General features: G+C 45.5%; 1 protein-coding gene across 12 annotated transcripts in view; it reads left to right on the top strand.

The window, feature by feature from the left end:
* Positions 1-18,460, top strand: part of Cadps (calcium dependent secretion activator) — a 420,141-nt gene that overhangs the window by 185,627 nt on the left and 216,054 nt on the right. For all 12 annotated transcript variants that reach the window (XM_051139845.1, XM_051139831.1, XM_051139822.1 and 9 more), the window contains exon 4: positions 17,126-17,206. In XM_051139845.1, coding sequence (XP_050995802.1) covers positions 17,126-17,206 — 81 coding nt within the window. The remainder of the gene's footprint in view (positions 1-17,125; positions 17,207-18,460) is intronic.

Below are 18,460 nucleotides of genomic sequence, written 5' to 3'. Positions count from 1 at the left end.
ATTTTTCCATACGTGTCTCTTTCTGGCCTCAAATTATTTCAGATCCAGGCCCAGCTGGTGACAGTGGAAAAGACTTAATAGGTGGAGGATTAACACAATGAAGTTAAGCCTCTGGCAGTCTACAGCTTACTCTTTGCCACCATAAGCACATGTCATCAGGGCAGTGGACCTCTTGCTTCCCTGAGGTCAGCATCTGCAGCTGGGTCTCACAGTGCTACGCTACTGACATTTTAGACTGGCTAATGCCTTGTTGTAAGGGTCTGGCCTGGGAATTACAGGCTGTTGAACAGGATTCTTAGCTTTTCTCACAGAGAGTGTATTAGCACTCTGTCCCTCAACTGGGACATGAAGCATTTCTCCAGACTTCTGTGTAACCACTGGACAGGGGTGAGGGGACTGTATCCTATCTCCTACCCAGTGAAAACTACTGACATATGGAAATTGTACATTTTTATAAGAATAGCCCTACTCTTCATTAGTATCAAGTCCAAATCTTGAACTGAGAAAATACGTCAGTAAAGTGCTTTCCATACATGCTTGATGACCTAAGTTTGATTCCCAGGACTATACTGAGAAGAAAAAGAAAAAGAAAACAAGCCAGGTTCAGAGGTACATGCTTAAAGTCCAGACTCTAGGGAGAAAAAGCAACAGATACCATGGACTTGCTAGCCAGCCACCCTGCTCTACTTTGTGAACTCCAGGCCGGTAAGAAGCCCTGTCTCATTCAATCAATAAATAAAAGCAAAAAAGGCCAGAGGAATGACACCTAAGGTTGATCTTTGTCCTTTGTGCACACATGTATGCGCACACACACATATACACATACACACATACAAAGTTAAGAGTTTTTTTAATAGCAAGTGTGGGCAGAAGGATTGAGTAGCAAAATATGATACACTCTTATGAATTGTGACAACTGCTGTCACAGCTTGCGTTGCAGCCTGCCTCTGAATTCCTGCAGCCCTGCTCTTCTGATAAGAACTTGAAAGTTACTATGGGATTAATCACTCCTGAGCATTTTCAGGAGTAGTTCCAACCCATGGAGTTCTCCAGTGTTGGCCAGTTTAAAATGCCAGTGTGTATTGACTTAGAGATTAATTATTAATGATAGGGAAGCTTATTAATTTTTTAGAATTTTTCCTCCTTGGGTGCTTGTCTGACTCCCTAGAGAGAGAGCCGAAGATTCCTTCCAGCCATTCTACATCAAAGCCACAGGCTGTCACCCAGGGTGTTATCTTGTTCTGTGCAGGCTGGCTGCATATGTTGACTCTAAATTTTTTAATCAGGCAATTTTGAAGCCAACTGCACATGTCAGGCTGTGGGGACAGAATCCATTAGACACTGGTTGAAACCAGCAAGGGCTTTGTGTCACCATGATTTGATATGTCGATGGTAGAATTTTCCAAGGAGAAGTTACAGACATACATGGACTGGAGATAGATGAGCAAAATGCCCACAAAAAGGGGGAAACATATCAACAAGAAGAAAGACTTCTGTGTGCTCCTCTCAGCTTTCAGAAGACTTTGCAAATCACTTTAAGTATCTCAGTTTCTTCAATCACTCTTGTATGTTATCAGATAAAAATCAATACATAAATGTCTCAATTATCCTTAATCAATATACTTGAGAATTATGAACATTATGTTTGATGATAGAACACCAATGAAGAACCAGGAGATAGCTCACTCGGTAAAGTGCTTGATGGGTAAACATAAGGACCTGAGTTTAGATTGCTAACACCCTTACACATGCCTGCAACCCTAGTCACAGGAAGGGACTTGCTGGCCAGCTAGTCTGTTGCAGTTGTTGGACTCCAGGCTCAGTGAGAGACCCTCTCTCAAAGGGTAAGACAAAGAGGAATAGGGAAAAATGAACAACATTTACCTTTGCCCCTCCCCAACTAGAGACACAGAGACAGAGAGAAACAGAGACACTGAGAAAAGTTGAAGCAGAGAGGATAATTTTTCAATTAAGCAAAAGCACATGAGCCAATTTAGAGTAGTTAGAGCTCCTTGTTACACTGAGGCCACCCAGCTGATGCAGATGGAACCTCTGGTGAATCTTAGGCATGTGCTGAGCTATACACATAAATATCATTTGGGCTTGAGCTTTGCTTCATGCTAAAAGTATTTCTCAGTAACGTGCCCCCCCCCTTCTTTCTAACTTAGGATACAAGAAAAGTCTTGTTGCAAAGGGCAGGGCATTGACCTGATATGGATGTTTGCCATAGCGTTTTGGTTTTTTTTTTTTTTTTTTTTTTCTAAGACAGGGTTTCTCTGTGTAGTCTTGGTTGTGCTTTGTAGACCAGGCTGACCTCAAACTCACAGAGATCCACCTGCCTCTGCCTCTCTCAGTGCTGGGATTACAGGTGTGGGCCACTTTACCCAGTTTGGAATAGCTTTTTAAATACACAATTGCAGATCTGAATTTGTTTTCCTTGTGCAGGTGAAATCTTTTTTATAGTGAGAGTTAATAGGGTCCTTGGATACTTGTTTGTTCTTTTCCAGATGTTACAGAATTGTAGGGGAGAGAAAATCTGTTACAATTCCTGCAAAGCTTTGTCTCTAAAAGAGGCATTCTCCTGGCCAAGGAAACTCAGTTTGGGACACTTTAAAGATGCAAGGCATTGATGAATGAGCTGTCTGATCCTAAACTGGCTTCACACAGAAGCAGTCAGGGTCTTCATTACAAATGAAATGTCAAGGGATAAGAAACCATCTGTTTTATTGGTGGTCAATCACTCAAGAGTTTCTCAGCCTGGACATTCAGATCCATTAGGAAAAAATAAGATTGCAAGACCCTAAGGCCATCTTGACTTGGACTTCCACCATGCCACATGTGTACAGTTCAGTCGATACTGTTTTAATTTACACTGGGCAAATTACTGCTTGTCACAGGTTTCTCTGTCAGAAAAGACCACTGCTGTCTTCAGATTCTGGCCTCTAAGTCCAAGTCCTATTTGCCTTTCATGATGCAAGTTTACTCATTTGATGCCACGTTTCCCTGAGCTTGTTTGAGTTGACATAAAATAGTATGCACAGGCCAGATGATCTAGAAATTCTCTGATACTCAAAATAGTCTATACTTTAAAATGCTTGAACATGTGGCTACTTTAAGTGGTGTTCTCATAGCAGAGCTCTTAAGGTCAGGATCACATGATGGTTCTACCTTAGATTCTCCCTGTCCCTGTTTTCCTGGCCCTGGAAGCCACATGCTGACATATTCAAGGCATAAAATCGGGTGTCCCCACCTGCCCATCCTTGAGTGATTATGTTTGAAAGAGCGCTCTGTAAGCAGAAGTGGACAGGTGGAGGAAGCAAGTCTCTACGTTAAACCCCTAATAGCTCAAGTTGATGTCCCAGAGGGATAAATTACCCTCAGCTTGTTAGCTCATTTTGCTCTGACTTTACTCTCTTCTGTATGTACTGAAGTCTTCAGTGCGGCCCTGATTAGTGTTGCTTATGACTGATGTGGGATTATTGACCTCGGCTTCATAAAACACACAAAGTCTTCCAACTTGTTGAATGTGGTGAGAGTTAGATCTTGACTTATTCTAACGAACAAAAACTGTCAGAATAAGTGTGTCCCTTGTGACTTTGATGTCACACTTTGTCATAATCATCAAGTGTCTAACAAATGCTGCTAATCCATTAGGGAGTTCTTAGTTGTTCTTCAGCCGTCTAGAAGAGAGCCCAGAACCTTGCCCTTCCATATTACCTCCTCCTTTACCCAGATACTTTTTTTTAAAAATCTATGTGCATGCTTATGTATGTGAAGGTACATGTGCACACATGTCTGAGTGTGGAGGTGAGGGCAACCTTAGGTATCATCCTCAGAAACACTGTGGCCCTCCCTTGAGAAGATGTCTCTCACAGCCTGGACCACACTAATTATTCTAACCTGGCTGGGCAGGAAGCACCGAGGAGCCTCCTGTCCCTGCCTCCCCAGATTTGGGATTACTCCCATCACTACCATATTTGGCTTTTTAAACTGTGAGTCCTGAAGATTGGATTTAGATCCTTATTCCTCAAGGCAAGGGCTTTACCAGCTGAGCCACACCCCTGACCCTGTAGTTGAACAACAATCAATAAGAGAATCTGTTCTGCTTAGGTACAGATTTGATACCGGAAACTGATTGGTATCAAAATTAGCTGGTTGTGACCTAGGTAAAACATTATACAGATGGAGCAGGTTCAATTCATACAGTTACATAAGTTGGGCGTGGGGGTGGGGCAGATGCAGGCAGATTTCTGTGAGGAACATAGCAAGTTCCAGCCAGTCACTGCTATGTAGTGAGACCTTGTCTCAAAAGACAAGTTTTTCCCCTTGATAAATCATCCCTATTTGTTTCTTTAAAAAACCAAAAAAGGATATCAATTTCCTTAGTTACTCATCTCTCACCACACAATGGAAATGTTCAGTAAATGCATTTGGGAGGGCAGTGTAGGGGAGGGGTAGTATCTTTAAAACAGGGTGTCATTGATCTGGATTTCACTATGTATCCCAGCCTGACCTCAGACTTATAAGGACCACCCCGACACCACCTCACCCCCGCCCAGCCTCTCAGGTCCTAGGATATCAGCCATACATCACTATGCCTAGCGTTGGCTATGTCTTGATAGTAAGTGGGGTGGTAGTATTCTCCACCTACTGATGTGGAAACAGACTCCCACCTCTACTATTCACATCAACTGAGTCAGTTATCCTCTGCCCCTCTGCCCAGCAAGGATGTGTATGCTTAGACCATCTGCATTCCAAATTCCATTTAAGAACTATTTTGAGATGTCACATACCCCACAGTCAGTGCTTAGGCACAGAAATCCTAAGTAAATGTAATTCCCTCCATCTTAAGTTTAACTACAGAAATACCTCCTGCTTGCCTACCATATATGTATCAGTAACTGGTGATTTTCACAGTGAACTGGACAGTGTCTTTCCTTTCAGACACAAGAAACAAACCACACTAAGGTGATGAGTGTAGAAGGGTGTGAAGCCAGGGGTCCCAGAGGAAATGGCCTTGGCCAGAACCAGTAAACTTGTCGGAGGCAGCATCAAGGGTAGAAGTATAAGTGAATGATTTAGTGTTAACTAGACCAAGACTATAGTGCAGGGAAGGCAGGCTCACTGGCCAGGGCGTCAAGAAAGAATGTGGTCCAGCTAGAAGTGCAGAGCGACTTGAGCCTGGACAGCAGGATAGAGTGTATAGATAGAGGCTGGAAAGCTCCGCCAGAGGCTGGTGGTGACAACTCCCTGAGCTTTGGTGAGTATCTCTATAAGCACAGAGAATGGAAAATTACTGGAGAGTATGGGGCCAGAGGAAATGTATGTCACAGAAAGAGGAGCACACTGTTAGGCAGAGGGTCCACTCCTTTATGCCATCACCAGGAGCTGTGACAGAGCAGACTCTTGAAACTCTTGAATCTATCCCCGTATGTACTAAATCCAAACCCCAGGGCAGAGTCCTGGATCCTCTCAGAAGCTTCTCTGGATGATTGTGGTGTGCTGAGTTACCTCGGGATTTGGGTAGAGCTCCTAATGTGTTCGTTCGACTCCTTAGAGTCACGTGGAGGGTTAAAAAGAAACAGATGCTTTCATGCTGATTCAGGATGTCCGCCATGATTTTAGTGCAGCCTGGCCATCAGGATTGCTTTTTAACTCTCTTAGCTGCAGATCCTTGCTGCATCAGAGGGAAGCAAGAGAGAACAGATATGGTGCTATTGTGGACCAAGGGAGAGAGATGGCAACAGTTCCCAGAGAAGTTTAAGAAGGGCTGCAAAGATCAAAACAGGAGCGGCCAGCCCTCATGCCCTAGATCCCACCTTCAGACAGTGCCTGGTTCACTAGGCATAGAATGCTGCACTCCAACCAAATGGACATGCCCACTCTCTTCTTTGAGTGGCATCAGCTTCTTGCACTGTCAGGATAGTATAATATCAGGATAGAAAATGTCTCTTAGTCCCAGCTCTGAAAATCTCTAAGATGATCCATTAATCAAAGCAAGAAGCAAGCGGAAGGAAGGCAGAGAAGGGAAGAAGGGAAAGAAAAGGGAGAGGGGAAGGGAGAGGGACAGGGGAAGATGAGGGAGGGAGGGAGGGAGGAAAGGAGGGAGGAAGGGAGGGAAAGACAGAGGAATAAGGTAGAGTGGGGTGGTATCTTCCATGCTGTATTAAAACCAGTCCCTGGCCTAAGTAATTCCCGATTGCAGCTGTAATTTTGTAATTTCTCATCATTTCAGTGCCTCATGCTGAGCACTTTTGGAGGACCACTGTTCTTCGTTTTTACAACAAACCTGTGCTGTTGGCATTGGCACTTTTAGGACTCCTGCTCTGAAAAATAGGCTTTAACAGGCAGCTCAGTAGATAGCCTAGTGCTACAGAGCTCTTAGTGCCAGCAGAAGGCTTTTAGGGCAGATGTAACTAGTTACATTCAAAAGCTGTTCAAAGGAAATCCCTACAGCTGATCTGATAGGGGTAGGAAACCTAGGACAAGTGATACCTCATGCCTGAGATACAGGGCTAGCTGGTGACACTCCTGAAAGGGCATGGTTGCCATAATTGCAGAGGGATTCTTGAAGAAAGATGACAAGGGCAGCTCTTAATGAAACAGCAGCTAGATATGGAAGAAGAGGGGGATCCTAGGCACCAGGTGAGTAAGAGTCTCTGAGTAGGAAGCAAATAAAAACAGAATCCCCGCCCCCAAATTTAACTGTTAAAACCTGGCCCTCTCAGGGAACTTCATTTGGAGATCTTAGATTATTTTTACCACACTACCAGAAGCCAGCAAAGACCATGGATGGTGATTAAAAAGGAAGGGAGGTAGTTTTCTCATTGGATGGCAATAGTCTGGAGCTAAACCCTGCATTTTTACAACCAAGGAGAACTGTATTTTTTAAAAACAGAAACCTTCATCTGTTCTAGGTCTTCTCCCCAAGAGAAAATAAGCTGTGGTAAAGAAAGGCATGAGAGATGTGGTTTTTGGTGTGGGGGGGTTGCCGAGGCAGAGGGGAATAGGGCAGAAGAGGGAGGGAGGGTGGGAACAGGAAGATAAGAGCGAGGGGATAACAATCCGATGCAACATGAATAAATAATAATAAATAAAATCGTTTTTAAATCTCCTTCCTGGCAGTATCTCTTTGGGTAAATTTTATGAAACTGGGGTATATTGAATGTTCCGGGGACATTTAGCTCCATGATTTCCCCAAGAACAACAGTGGAGTGTTAGCATACTTTTAAAACACTGTTCTTATTTTGGGTTCCTTATATCTCTTTCTCCCTTTTCCTTGCCAATCCCTTTCAATACCCCTACACCAGGTAGGGGAGAAAGAAGGTTCGTGGGGAGAGGGGGCATAGGTCACTTTAGTTGCTTCCTGCTGTTTACGGTCATCAGGTTCCCAGGGGCGTTTCAGGACATCTCTGCCTTCTTCTCATCACACTGCATCAACAGTGACCAGGACGGCAGAGGGAAGCACCAGCAGCCTGCTTCTTGCTTGGAGCCCCCAATCCCTCTTTGGGCCTGGCTTCTATCCCCACTGACAAAGACCACGCCCCCACATGAGGTATTTCCCAGCTGATAAACATCACATGCCCTCTCAGGAGGCAACTCTCTGGCTTTGGGCAAACTGAAACAGCCCCCACATCCCTCATCTGGGATTAAAACAAGAACATGTTTACACATGAACCCAAACTTTCACAACAGTGGAGGCTTCTGCACATGCTTGGCTGGGGGAAGATTCTCCTGTCAATAGCTGAGACATGTGTACCTAGAGCGGGCAGCCCCACTGTGTGGACATAGGAGGCCCCACTGTGTGCTAGCAGTTAGCACTACCATCCTTGTACTGATCCTCAGATCTTGTTACTTTGGGTTCTTTTTGGGGAATCTGGGGGGTTGGTGTTTTGTTTTGTTTTGTTTTACCTAAAAGGCAAAATCTTGATCTAGCACATTAAGTACTGTTAGAATGAGAACGCATGTGTGTTGTGGACCTGACTGCTGGTGTATGTTGCATGCCCGTGCCTGTGGAAGCCAGAGGAGGATGTTAGTTATCTCCCTCAGTCACTTCCTGACTTACTTTCTGTGGACAGGTCTCCATTTCAGAAAGGCTGCCTGACCAGCAAGCTGCCAGGATCCACATGGCTCTTTCACCCAAGGCTTACAGCTCCAAGCTATTGCTTACCTGGGATTGTAGGCACAACAGCCATACCCAACTCTTTTTACGGGTTGGGATATTTGATCTCAGACCCTCAAGCTTGGGCGTCAAGCACTCTTCCCCACTGAGCCATTTCCCCAGCACCCCATCCTCCTAGGATGAGAATTTTGTAAGAGTGAATGTATGTTGACTGTGCAATGTCAAGTCCTGGCTGCTTACAGTCAGAGACAGAGACTGGCAAGCACTGTGCTCTTTACCTTATATTGGCCATCTCATTAACCTCTGATCATCCTGAGGTGGGGATTACCATCTTTATTCCCATTTTAGAGTCAAAGGAATTGAAATAAATAAATAAATAAATAAATAAATAAATAAATAAATAAATGCTAAAATGCCGAGAAGCCCAACAAATTGGGATGTGGCCCTGGGCAGTAGAGCAAGGACACCAGCTGACTCCATTTTTCAGCCTCAGCATTAAGGAGGCTGGGCAGAAAGGCATTAGAAGAATATAATGTTAAACTACAATGGCAGCTCAAACCTCAGTATGGTCTTGAGGCAGGAACTAGGGCGCGAGCATTTCCTGGTTCAGAGCTGGGTAATAGCTGTAATTTCCCAGCATGCAGTGTGCCCAGGAGGTAGCGGTCAATGGGGCAGCTTGTCTCTGAAGGAGGAAGAAAAGCATGGAAGAAAGGAGAGCCCTGCCCACTGAGAGCAATGATTGGAGGGGCACTGCCCCCTTACCTTTGCCCATTGCTACAGTTCTCAGCAGCCTCATTCTTGGACACCAGGAAGCCAGCAGTCATGCCGCAAAGTAGAAAATGAACCAAGTGAGCAGATTGAGCTACACTTGGGCCAGCAGGCAGCTGCAACCCAGCTGCTTACCAGGGGTTCTGTCTCCATCCCTTAAAGCTCAGCATTGAGGATGTGTTATCAGAACTAGGGTTACATTGCAGACCAGCAAAGTGCACCGTTCACTTGTTTCTGCAGATGCACTTTCTGGAACAGCCATTGAGCAGCAAGCCATGACAAACAAGAAGTTTACAGACAAGAGCTGTGCATCTGGCTTCCTTGGTACTTATGAGGGGCTGTGGCCAAGATACTGGTCCTGTCTAGGCCACAGTTAGTCAATTCAAACCTGTCCTTGGCAAGTCAGTGGTCCTCTCCACTCTCCAGGGACAGAGCAACCAGTCGATTTCTGGCCCAGGTGCCAAGGCATGGGTGCACAGACAAGCAGAACTACGCCCACTCCTAATCTCTAGAGCCTAACACCAGAGCAGAAATCCAAGTCTGGAGAGATGAGAGACCTGTTTGCTGCAAAGTCAAAGGATGAAGGACAAGGTTTATCTATCATGGAAGAGTGCTTCTAGCCTGCGGGCAGTGTGGCAAAGAGTATGTAAGTGAGGAGCAAGTCAACTCTTCCCAGCAAAGGCTTCAGCAGAGCATCCTGGGAGTAGGGCACTAATAAGGCCACCCCAGCTCAAGAGGAACTACACACACAACCTGAGGTCATTATATCAGCTCTAATGTTAGGGACATAGCTCAGTAGGCAGACTATTTGCTAGTAAGAACAGAGCTCTGGCTCCACCCCTAGCAGCATATAAACCACACCAGCTTACGAAAGCAGCAGGGTCAGATGTTCAAGGTCATCTTGGCCACATAGTGAATCTGAGGCCACACTGGATACAAGAGACTTTGTCTCAGAAATAGAAGGAAGTAACCAATCCTCCTTCCAGTCTCAGCTCTGGGTCATTTTCCTTTCAGCTTATTCTGAGGCTGAGAAGCATGCATGTTTCCCACAAGGCTCAGCAGTTTTTCTACATAATGCAGGAAGCCCTCTCCTCTTTCTGTTTACATTTCCTGAACATTTGAATTGTATCATCTCTTGCTTCGCTGAAGGCTGCCTCTTGACAGGAGGACTTGGAAAGAGTCAGCACTCAGCTGCCTGTGATCATGGTCACCTGTGAACAGCAGGGACTTCAGACATGCCCAGAGAAACTACAGCCAAGGATGTCCCCTATGGGAAAAATGCTCAAGGCCTCTCCTCCCAGGGGCCCCTGAGGCGATAGAGCACATTCTTGGCTAAGGTGTCCTGATGACATCTTCATCCCTCTGGAGATCTTGCAGAGGATCTGAGCCTGAATCCCTCCACCGACACAGGGCATCTGACAGCCACATGTAGCTCCAGATCCAGGGTTATCTGACACCATTTCTGCTCCAAGCACTTGCACATCTGTGGCTTTCTCTGTCTCTGTCTCTGTCTCTTCCTGTCTCTCCCTGGCTCCCTCCTTCTCTCTCTGTTCTCTCTGTGCATGCGCACGCACACACACACACACACACACACACACACACACACACACACATCTTTCTTTAGAAGATGCATATGGATCTGGAGAGGTAAATTGTTTCCACCACTCCCAACCTTCGTGAAAAAATTCCATCCATAGACATGAGAAACGTGAAGCACACGGAATTGCCTAAGGAAGTGATGTGCTCCTGGGGCATGCAAATGTGTTAACAGTCAGTCAGGACCACGAATGGGGTAGCAGGGGCAGGTTTTCCAGACTTTAGGTGACTATAGCCTAGAGCTAGTTGGAGGACCTGCAAACTAATGTCCCCCTCTGAGGTATGCCAGTCCTGGCTCTTCAGAGAATCCTGGGAAATAAAGGCATAAAGACTTCCTCCGAAGGATGGAGTTGAACAGAGAGCATGTGTCTTTGGCCTCAGGCCCAACAGTTAAGGTAAGAGCAAAGAGCTAGCATGCAGTGAGTACACACTGTAAAGTCAGGTAGCCCTGGAAACTTACCTGCTCAACTGTAAGCACAATCACCATTTGGAGCACATGATATATAACTAAACCCTCCAACCATGTTGCAAACAACACTTCATGCCATGCCAAAGCTAGGAACATCAAGGCTCAGAAAGGTCCAGAGGTCTCTTGACTCCCTTTCAGTAACAGAACTGCAAAACCCAATTTGGGCCAAGTCAGTCTTAACTTCTCTTGCCCAATATAGTATGTTGTTAGTTTCCTTTTAGTGACTATGAGAGATAAAGAGATGTCCACTTTGCAGATGAGGAAACAAAGGCTTGGTGAGATTTAGAAGCTTGCCACAGTTAGTGACACATGGAGATAGGTGGGTATATGTACCGTCTGATAGATATCAGGTCCGCATCCAAGTGGCTCTCCATGGTACCCTGCTGAGCTCACTCTCCAGACTGAATGATGCTCTCACTCCTGAGAAGAAGCCACTCAGTGATCCAGAGAAGGTCACACAACCTAAGCCGCTTGCAGCCTCTTTCAGGCACTCTTGTGGGCAGTGACACACCACTGTGGCCTTGGGTCTTCATTGCTGTGGAAGCAGAGCCTAAAGAAACAGTTGCTTTTGCCTGGGGGATGAATTAACAGAGACGCTTGCTTGACCTCTGCGAGTAGGCAGATGATTTGTCTAATTAGGTAAAGAGCTTTCATGCCCATGTTCACTGTGCACCCTAATGAGCTGTTGATATGAAAGGTTTGCCCTGGGCTTTGCTCTGCAGGAGATCTCTCCCTTCCTCAGTGGAAAAGACCAGCGAGGTAAACAGAACCCCGTTTCCATGGAAGCTCGGGCTCTCTAGCTTTTCCCTCTCAGTACTTAGAAAGGTAATTATTTGATTTCTCTTTATATTTTTGGATATTGTGCAGCAGTTAAGCATAGCCTTCTTGATCATGCCAGACTATTTTGGGGAGTTGAGTTACATTTCCCTTTCCATCTGTTCTTTAGATCATTAATTGTCTGAACAGCAGGGTCCACCTTCCGGTCACTGCTACTAATGGAAGTCCAGCAGAGCAAAGGGACTTGACCTCAGAGAAAGTGCGAGACACTGAGAGGCTAGAGAACTTGTCAGTGGTGGGAGTCTCTGGTCAGGATGGAGACCCCCACACTCACAGCAGAGAGGCATAGAGTCTCATTTGATGCCTTTGTGTCTGACTCATTGCCGCCCCATGGTGGCTCTTGTCAGAAGTGCAGCTGACATGGACCACTCTAACAATAGCACAAATGGTGGCCTTAGCCACCATTTCCTGAAGGGTTGGTGCCTGCCAAGTACCTTTGACCTGTTAATTCGCTAAGCAGCCTTGGGGAGGGTTACCCTGAATACTCAAATGAGGAGACCCAAAGCAAACAGAGGACACACAACTTGCCCAAGGGCAAGTTGCTACTAAGGGCAGAACCATGATAAATACATACCCATTCCTGTCAATCTAAGGCCACAGGCTACCCAGAAGAAATCTGCCTGTCACAATAAGGAACAAGGGCAAACATGTCTCACCTTCTAAAGATAACTGTCCACTGTCTATACTAAGTGGACCTAAGTTACAAGGTACACAGCGTGTGTGCAGAGTTGGGTTATTTGTCAAGAGCGAGCATTTCAGAAGGAGAACAGCAGGGCGTGGAAAGCCAGCCAGTGGACTCAGTGGTAGAGCATATGCAAGGTCTGGGATGTGACTTCCAGCATCACAGGAAACATGAATTAAGAAAGAAGCCAGCATATTGCTGGACATGTGCTCTCATGGAAGCCAGAAGAAATTGAAGCTCCCAGTACCCTGGGTCAGCCTTTCCTTCTGCCATCCTGGGGCTCAGTTTGCTCATCTGTAGAATGGGGATTAGTGTTCTGCCTCTTAAAGTTGTGGTGTCCCTTTTTGTGAAATGTGGAACTTTTCATATGGCTGTGCAAAGTGCTTGTCTTTCTGTGAAACTATATTGTAAAACAAAACCACCCAAATGCAGTAAGTAAAGCAATTTCCCAGAGTTTGGGTGATGCTAATAAGATTATTCATTTTAAGAGAGTAATCTTCTGAACCCAGAGTTCCTTCCCTATGGATGCCGATCAGCTAGGCTTCTCAGCATCTTTAGAAAAGGTTGTGAAACAGGTGAGAGGTCCGGAGACTTGAACAGGTACCAGTAAATACTGCACCTCCCTCCTCAGCTGTGCTGTCTTGCCCCCTTAGCTCTGCAGGGACCATTGACCTAGCCTGTCCTAGTCCTGTGTCTATTCTTCTCTAGAGACATACTTTAATTGGGGTGTGTGTGTGTGTGTGTGAGTGTGTGTGTGTGTGTGTGTGTGTGTCTATGTAAATGTATTTCACTGCGTGTGTGTGGGCAGGGGGTATCTGCAGAGGCCAGAAGAGGATGACATATCCCCAGGAGCTGGAGTTACAGGCATTTGTGAGCTCTCTGATGTTGGTGCTAGGAACTAAACCCAAGTCCTTTAAAAGAGCAGAAAGAGCGTGCGCGTGCACGTGCGCGTGCACGTGCGCGCACACACACACACACACACATATATATATAATTCACATTACATTCCAATTGTTCCCCCCTCGCTCCTATCTTCCCCTTCCCACCCTCCCTGTCTCTTCTGCTCTATTTGTCTCCCCTAGGCCTCTGATGGAGAGGGAGGCCACCTCCCATACCATCTGACCTCAGCCTCTCAGGTCTCATCTAGATAGCCTGCATCCCCTTCCTCTGTGTGCCCACAAAGCCACCCTACCAAGGGGAAGTGATCAAACTGCAGGCACCAGAGTTCGTGTCAGAAGCAATTTCCACTCCTCTGCCAATCCCCTCCACGTGGAGAAGAAACTGTCTATCAGTGAAATCTGAATAGAGGTTCTAGGTTCTCTGCATGCATTGTCCTTGGTTGGTGTATCAGTTTGTGCAGGTCCCCCTGGGTCCAGATCCTCCAGCCTTGATGGTCTCCCTGTGGGGCTCCTGACCCTTCTGGGTCCTTCCACCCACCCCACCTCCACATTCTTTCATAGGACTTTCAGCCAGCGCTCTACCCCCAACATCTGTCCTGATCCCTGCCTGGGTAGCGTTTCTCAGAGGACACCTATGTTGGGCTAATATCCACTTATAAGTGAGTATATACCATGCGTGTCTTTCTGGGTCTGGGCTACCTACTCAGGATGATCTTTTCTGGTTCCATCCATTGCAGCAAGCACTCATAACCACTGAGCCATCTCACTCTCCCACCTCCCTTTTATGTGTTCTATTATGTTGATATATTAAGGCTTTTATGATTGGAAGGGCAAATGTGTGAATTAATGAAGCTAGTTCTGGGTGAACCTTGCCTGCTCATCTTCCCCTCTGCAATCAGGTCCCACAAATTGGTTGGAGAACTCCTGAGCCCTGGTGAAACTCTGCCACTTCTGGTACTGCAGTGTCACCTCTGTGAGCACCGGCTTTTCCAATGGGATATTCAACTTTCACTCTAAACATTTCTCTCTGCTGCCTTGCAGCAACGCAACTGGATATTTCATTTGCATGCATATTTTGAACAAGATGTTTCTGAGTGGTCTAAGTAGATGCTGCACCTGGATCAGAAATGAAAATATTCAGAGGAAAAAAATTAAAAGCAACTCATTGGAGCTTAAGGGCAGCTGAGGATACTGATTCCAATGTGTGCCAATCAGAGGCAGTGATGGGGCATGGGGATTGATGATCGATCATACTGCCAATCAGAAGCAGTGGTGAGGGCTGGGACTGATAATTATGCTGCCAATCAGAGGCACCCATCAGGGGTTCTGATTGTGGTGTGACTCTGTTCATTTAGAAGAGGATTTCGAGCTGATATTCATGGGTGTCATAGTAAAAATAAAAATTTGTGATCCTGTGTAGCTGAGTGGCCAGTACCTTACCTGTTTCCATTCTACACAATTGTTCCCGGACTTTCTGCACTGCAGCGCCACACCTCCCCACTTCTCTTAGTGCTTCTTCCAGAATACTTAGGAAGGCTGTTCAACACAGCTGCTGTGGGATTGCTGCCTCAGGACACACATCCACACGTTGCAGTCCAGTTCTCATGATCAGAGCAACAGTCCCTCTCCCAAAGACAAAGAAGTACCAAGTCCTGAGTTGGTCAGGGGTAAAAATGTACAGCACTGTCTGATGAGATGACAGCCGGTAAAGCATTTATCATACAAGCCTGAAAACCAAAGCTAAGACCACATCACCACATTAAAATTAAAAAAAATCTACTAATATTCTCACATATACCAGTAACCTAAGAGAGTGCTGTGGGACCACAGGCAACCCTGGAGTCACATACACCAGCCACCTGGTGAGGTGGCAGAAACATGAACAACCCTGGAGCCCCTTGACCAGTCAGTCTAGACAACTGATGAGCTCCAGGTTCAATGAGAGACCCGTTATCAAAAGATAAGGTAGAGAGTAACCTAGGGGGATGTCTATCTCAGAACCCCACAAACATGTGCATGTGTGCACACATATAACACACTACCCATGCACATGCACACATATACTACACACATGTGCACACACATATATAAAACACACAACACAAAGTCCAATGGATAGTTTAATACAGTCTGCAAAATATCCCAAAGAAAACTAGTAAGCATGATGCTTCAGAAGTGGTACTTAAATCAGACTGAAACTGTACATTTTCATAGCACAGCTGTGCTTAAAACTTTTGAATAAAATCTGATTTTAGAGGCTAGAATTATAGTTTTGTCACTAAAATGCTTGCCATAAAGGCAGGAAAACCTAAGTTTACTCTCCAACATTCATGTAACAATCTAGGCAAGGTAGCATGCCCTTGTAATCCCAGCACTGAGGAGATTGAGATAGGAGGCCCCAGGGAACTCGTTTACCTAGCCTACTTGGTGATTTCCAGGCTAATGAGAAACCCTGTCTCAATAAAACAAGGGCATGACTCTTGAGACACAGCCAGAAGCTGACTTCTGGCTTATGCACATGCTCACACACACAGACACACACAGACACACATACATACACACACACACACACACACACAGGCATATACATTCATACAAATGTATACATGCATACATACCTGAATGTGCACAGTTAACACACTTGCATGTGGGCATACACACATGCAAGCTGCTTCATATGGATGTACACACACTTGTGTGTTCTTAGAAACAAAGGAATTTAAAGTATTTAATTGGGTAGTTAGCGGGTAGTTAATATGTAGTAAAAAAAAAGGAGGAATGCCAACCATCCTAGGTAAATGGCACTGTTTCCTGTTAAGATTTTGAGTGGCATAGCCTACTGAAGAAAGCATACCCAATTATAGCCTGAAGCCTAATGCTAGGTTTTGCCTAGAAATGAAGAGAAACTTTCCATTCCTAAAAAAGAAACTGATTTCTATGGCCTACCACTTATTGTTAATATACTTTTATTGGAGCATATTGGTGCTCATTCATTTAGAGGTCATCTGTGGCTGCTTTCACAGAACAGAACTATAGCACTGACGTCTACATCTGTATAGTGCTTTATAGAAATGTCACCTGAGCCGCCCCATAGATTTGTGGAGGGCTCCAAGGATTACATAACTAAACCCTTCATTCTAAGCATGGGCCAACTGAAACCAGAGAACCTGGAGAATTACTCCGTCGCCCCAGACTTGCTTTCCTGATTTTATGCACTAGTTTTTCTTATGAGAGGGGAGGTAGGGAAAGTTTTTTTTTTATCTTAGACCTAAGAGCAACTAATTGGAGGGTGCCACATGGTGAACTCTCAAGAGGGAATGTCTTGGGCTTACTGCAAAGGGCAGTGACTAATCTTCCATGGAGCAGGACAGAAGAACAGCTCTATATGCACTATGCCCTGTGTTTCCGGGAGATACAGTGATAGTTCCTTCCTTGCGTGATCATTGTGAGTACTTTGGCATTGGATCCCAACAGGTGTCGTATCAGACGCTCATTAGAAGCCTTTCTTTAGAGAGTCAAGTGCTTAACAGATCCTGCACAATGTGTTCAAAAGCCCAGTTACCATGCTCTAACTGGAAAATAGTCATTTGCAATTTCGCTCATGTGTTGGCTATGAGATTTGTTTTTAATGAAATAAGTTCATGGATCAAGGTGGGGGGTACAGAGTGGTATAAAATGAAAAGTCACATGTTTATTCCCTTTTATGGCCTAAACTAAGAATCTCTCTGTTTGTATGTTTGTGTTTTGTGCAGCTGGACAATCCAGATGAGCAGGCAGCCCAGATCAGACGAGAGCTGGATGGACGTCTCCAAATGGCAGACCAAATAGCCAGGGTAAGGAACACCACGGGCTCTTCACTGGGACCAGGCCACGGACCCACCCAGGAAGTGCACTGACTATTAGGCCTTCAAACGATAGAGCAGAGGGGCTGGAAACAGAGCTCAGTTGGTATGCAGCCCTGGGGTCTATCCTCAGCCCTGCATAAAGCAAACCAGAAAAGGTCCTGAACACCTAGAGTGCCAGCAGTCTTGACGCAGAGGCTAGAAAATCGGGAGTTCAAAGTGATTCTTGGTGACATAGTAAAATAGAGGCCAGTCTTGCCTTCATTCTGCCAAAGAAAGTGGCAGGAAGAGAAAGGGGAAAGGGAGAGGAGGGGAGGGGACGGAAGGAAAGGGCAGGAGACAATCCTTGGTGGTTCCAATAGGCCCTGGTGAGTATATGGCTTGCTGTGACAAATACCCAGTTGCCATTCTAAAAGCCAGAAGTGCCCAGCTAAAAGAGAACTTCAGAATCCCACAGCACGACCCCATACCTCCAGGTCAGTATAACAGCTTTCAATGACACCCAAGACTCTGAGGCAGCAGAATGTGCCTCCTTTATTCCCTGTCTCACATCATAATTTGCCACCACAGCTCTAGGACTCAGCCACAGAATGTCTCCTTCCGAAGACAGCACGCCTAGTCTCTGCCTGGGAAGATCTTTCTTCTCTTTCTACTGAGCAAATGTCCTCCTCAGCCTTCAGTATTTCACCTCAAACATGTACCCCAAGAACTTAGCACCTAGCCTTTCCTTCCCAGCTCTGTTCTTGCACCTTTCCACATGCAGACCCTGCTTACATGACCACATCCTCCTAGAAAATAGGCCGCTTCTGAACTTGGGATTATATCTTATGGTCGATCTTATGATGATCTCCTTTCTTTTTTTTTTTTTTTTTTTTTTTTTTCTGTTGTTGACATTCATGTTTTGATAATTAGTATTCGTGCTAATAGCATTTGTTGGGTCCTGACTCCACCAGACTTGCTGTTTACATGCTCCCTCTAAGTCAATAATTATCACATCTCTCTAAGGACACTTCATTTCTCATCTTCGTTTTAGAGAGGGAGGTATGCAGGCTATGGAAGATAGGCACTCATGAAGGAGCTGTGCTGGACTCTCAATTGAGGTCTCATGTTTAATAAGCTTTCATAGCTATGACAAAATACCCAAGAAAATGACTTTGAGGAGGAAGGATTTATTTTCTCTCATTATTTCAGAGGGTTTGGTCCTTGGAACACTGCTTTGAGTTTGAGTTGACGCAGTAAAGGCTT

This window comes from Acomys russatus, chromosome 3 (genome assembly GCF_903995435.1).
Source record: "Acomys russatus chromosome 3, mAcoRus1.1, whole genome shotgun sequence".
Classification (NCBI taxonomy): Eukaryota; Metazoa; Chordata; class Mammalia; order Rodentia; family Muridae; genus Acomys; species Acomys russatus.
This window is presented reverse-complemented; position numbering and strand designations above follow the sequence as displayed.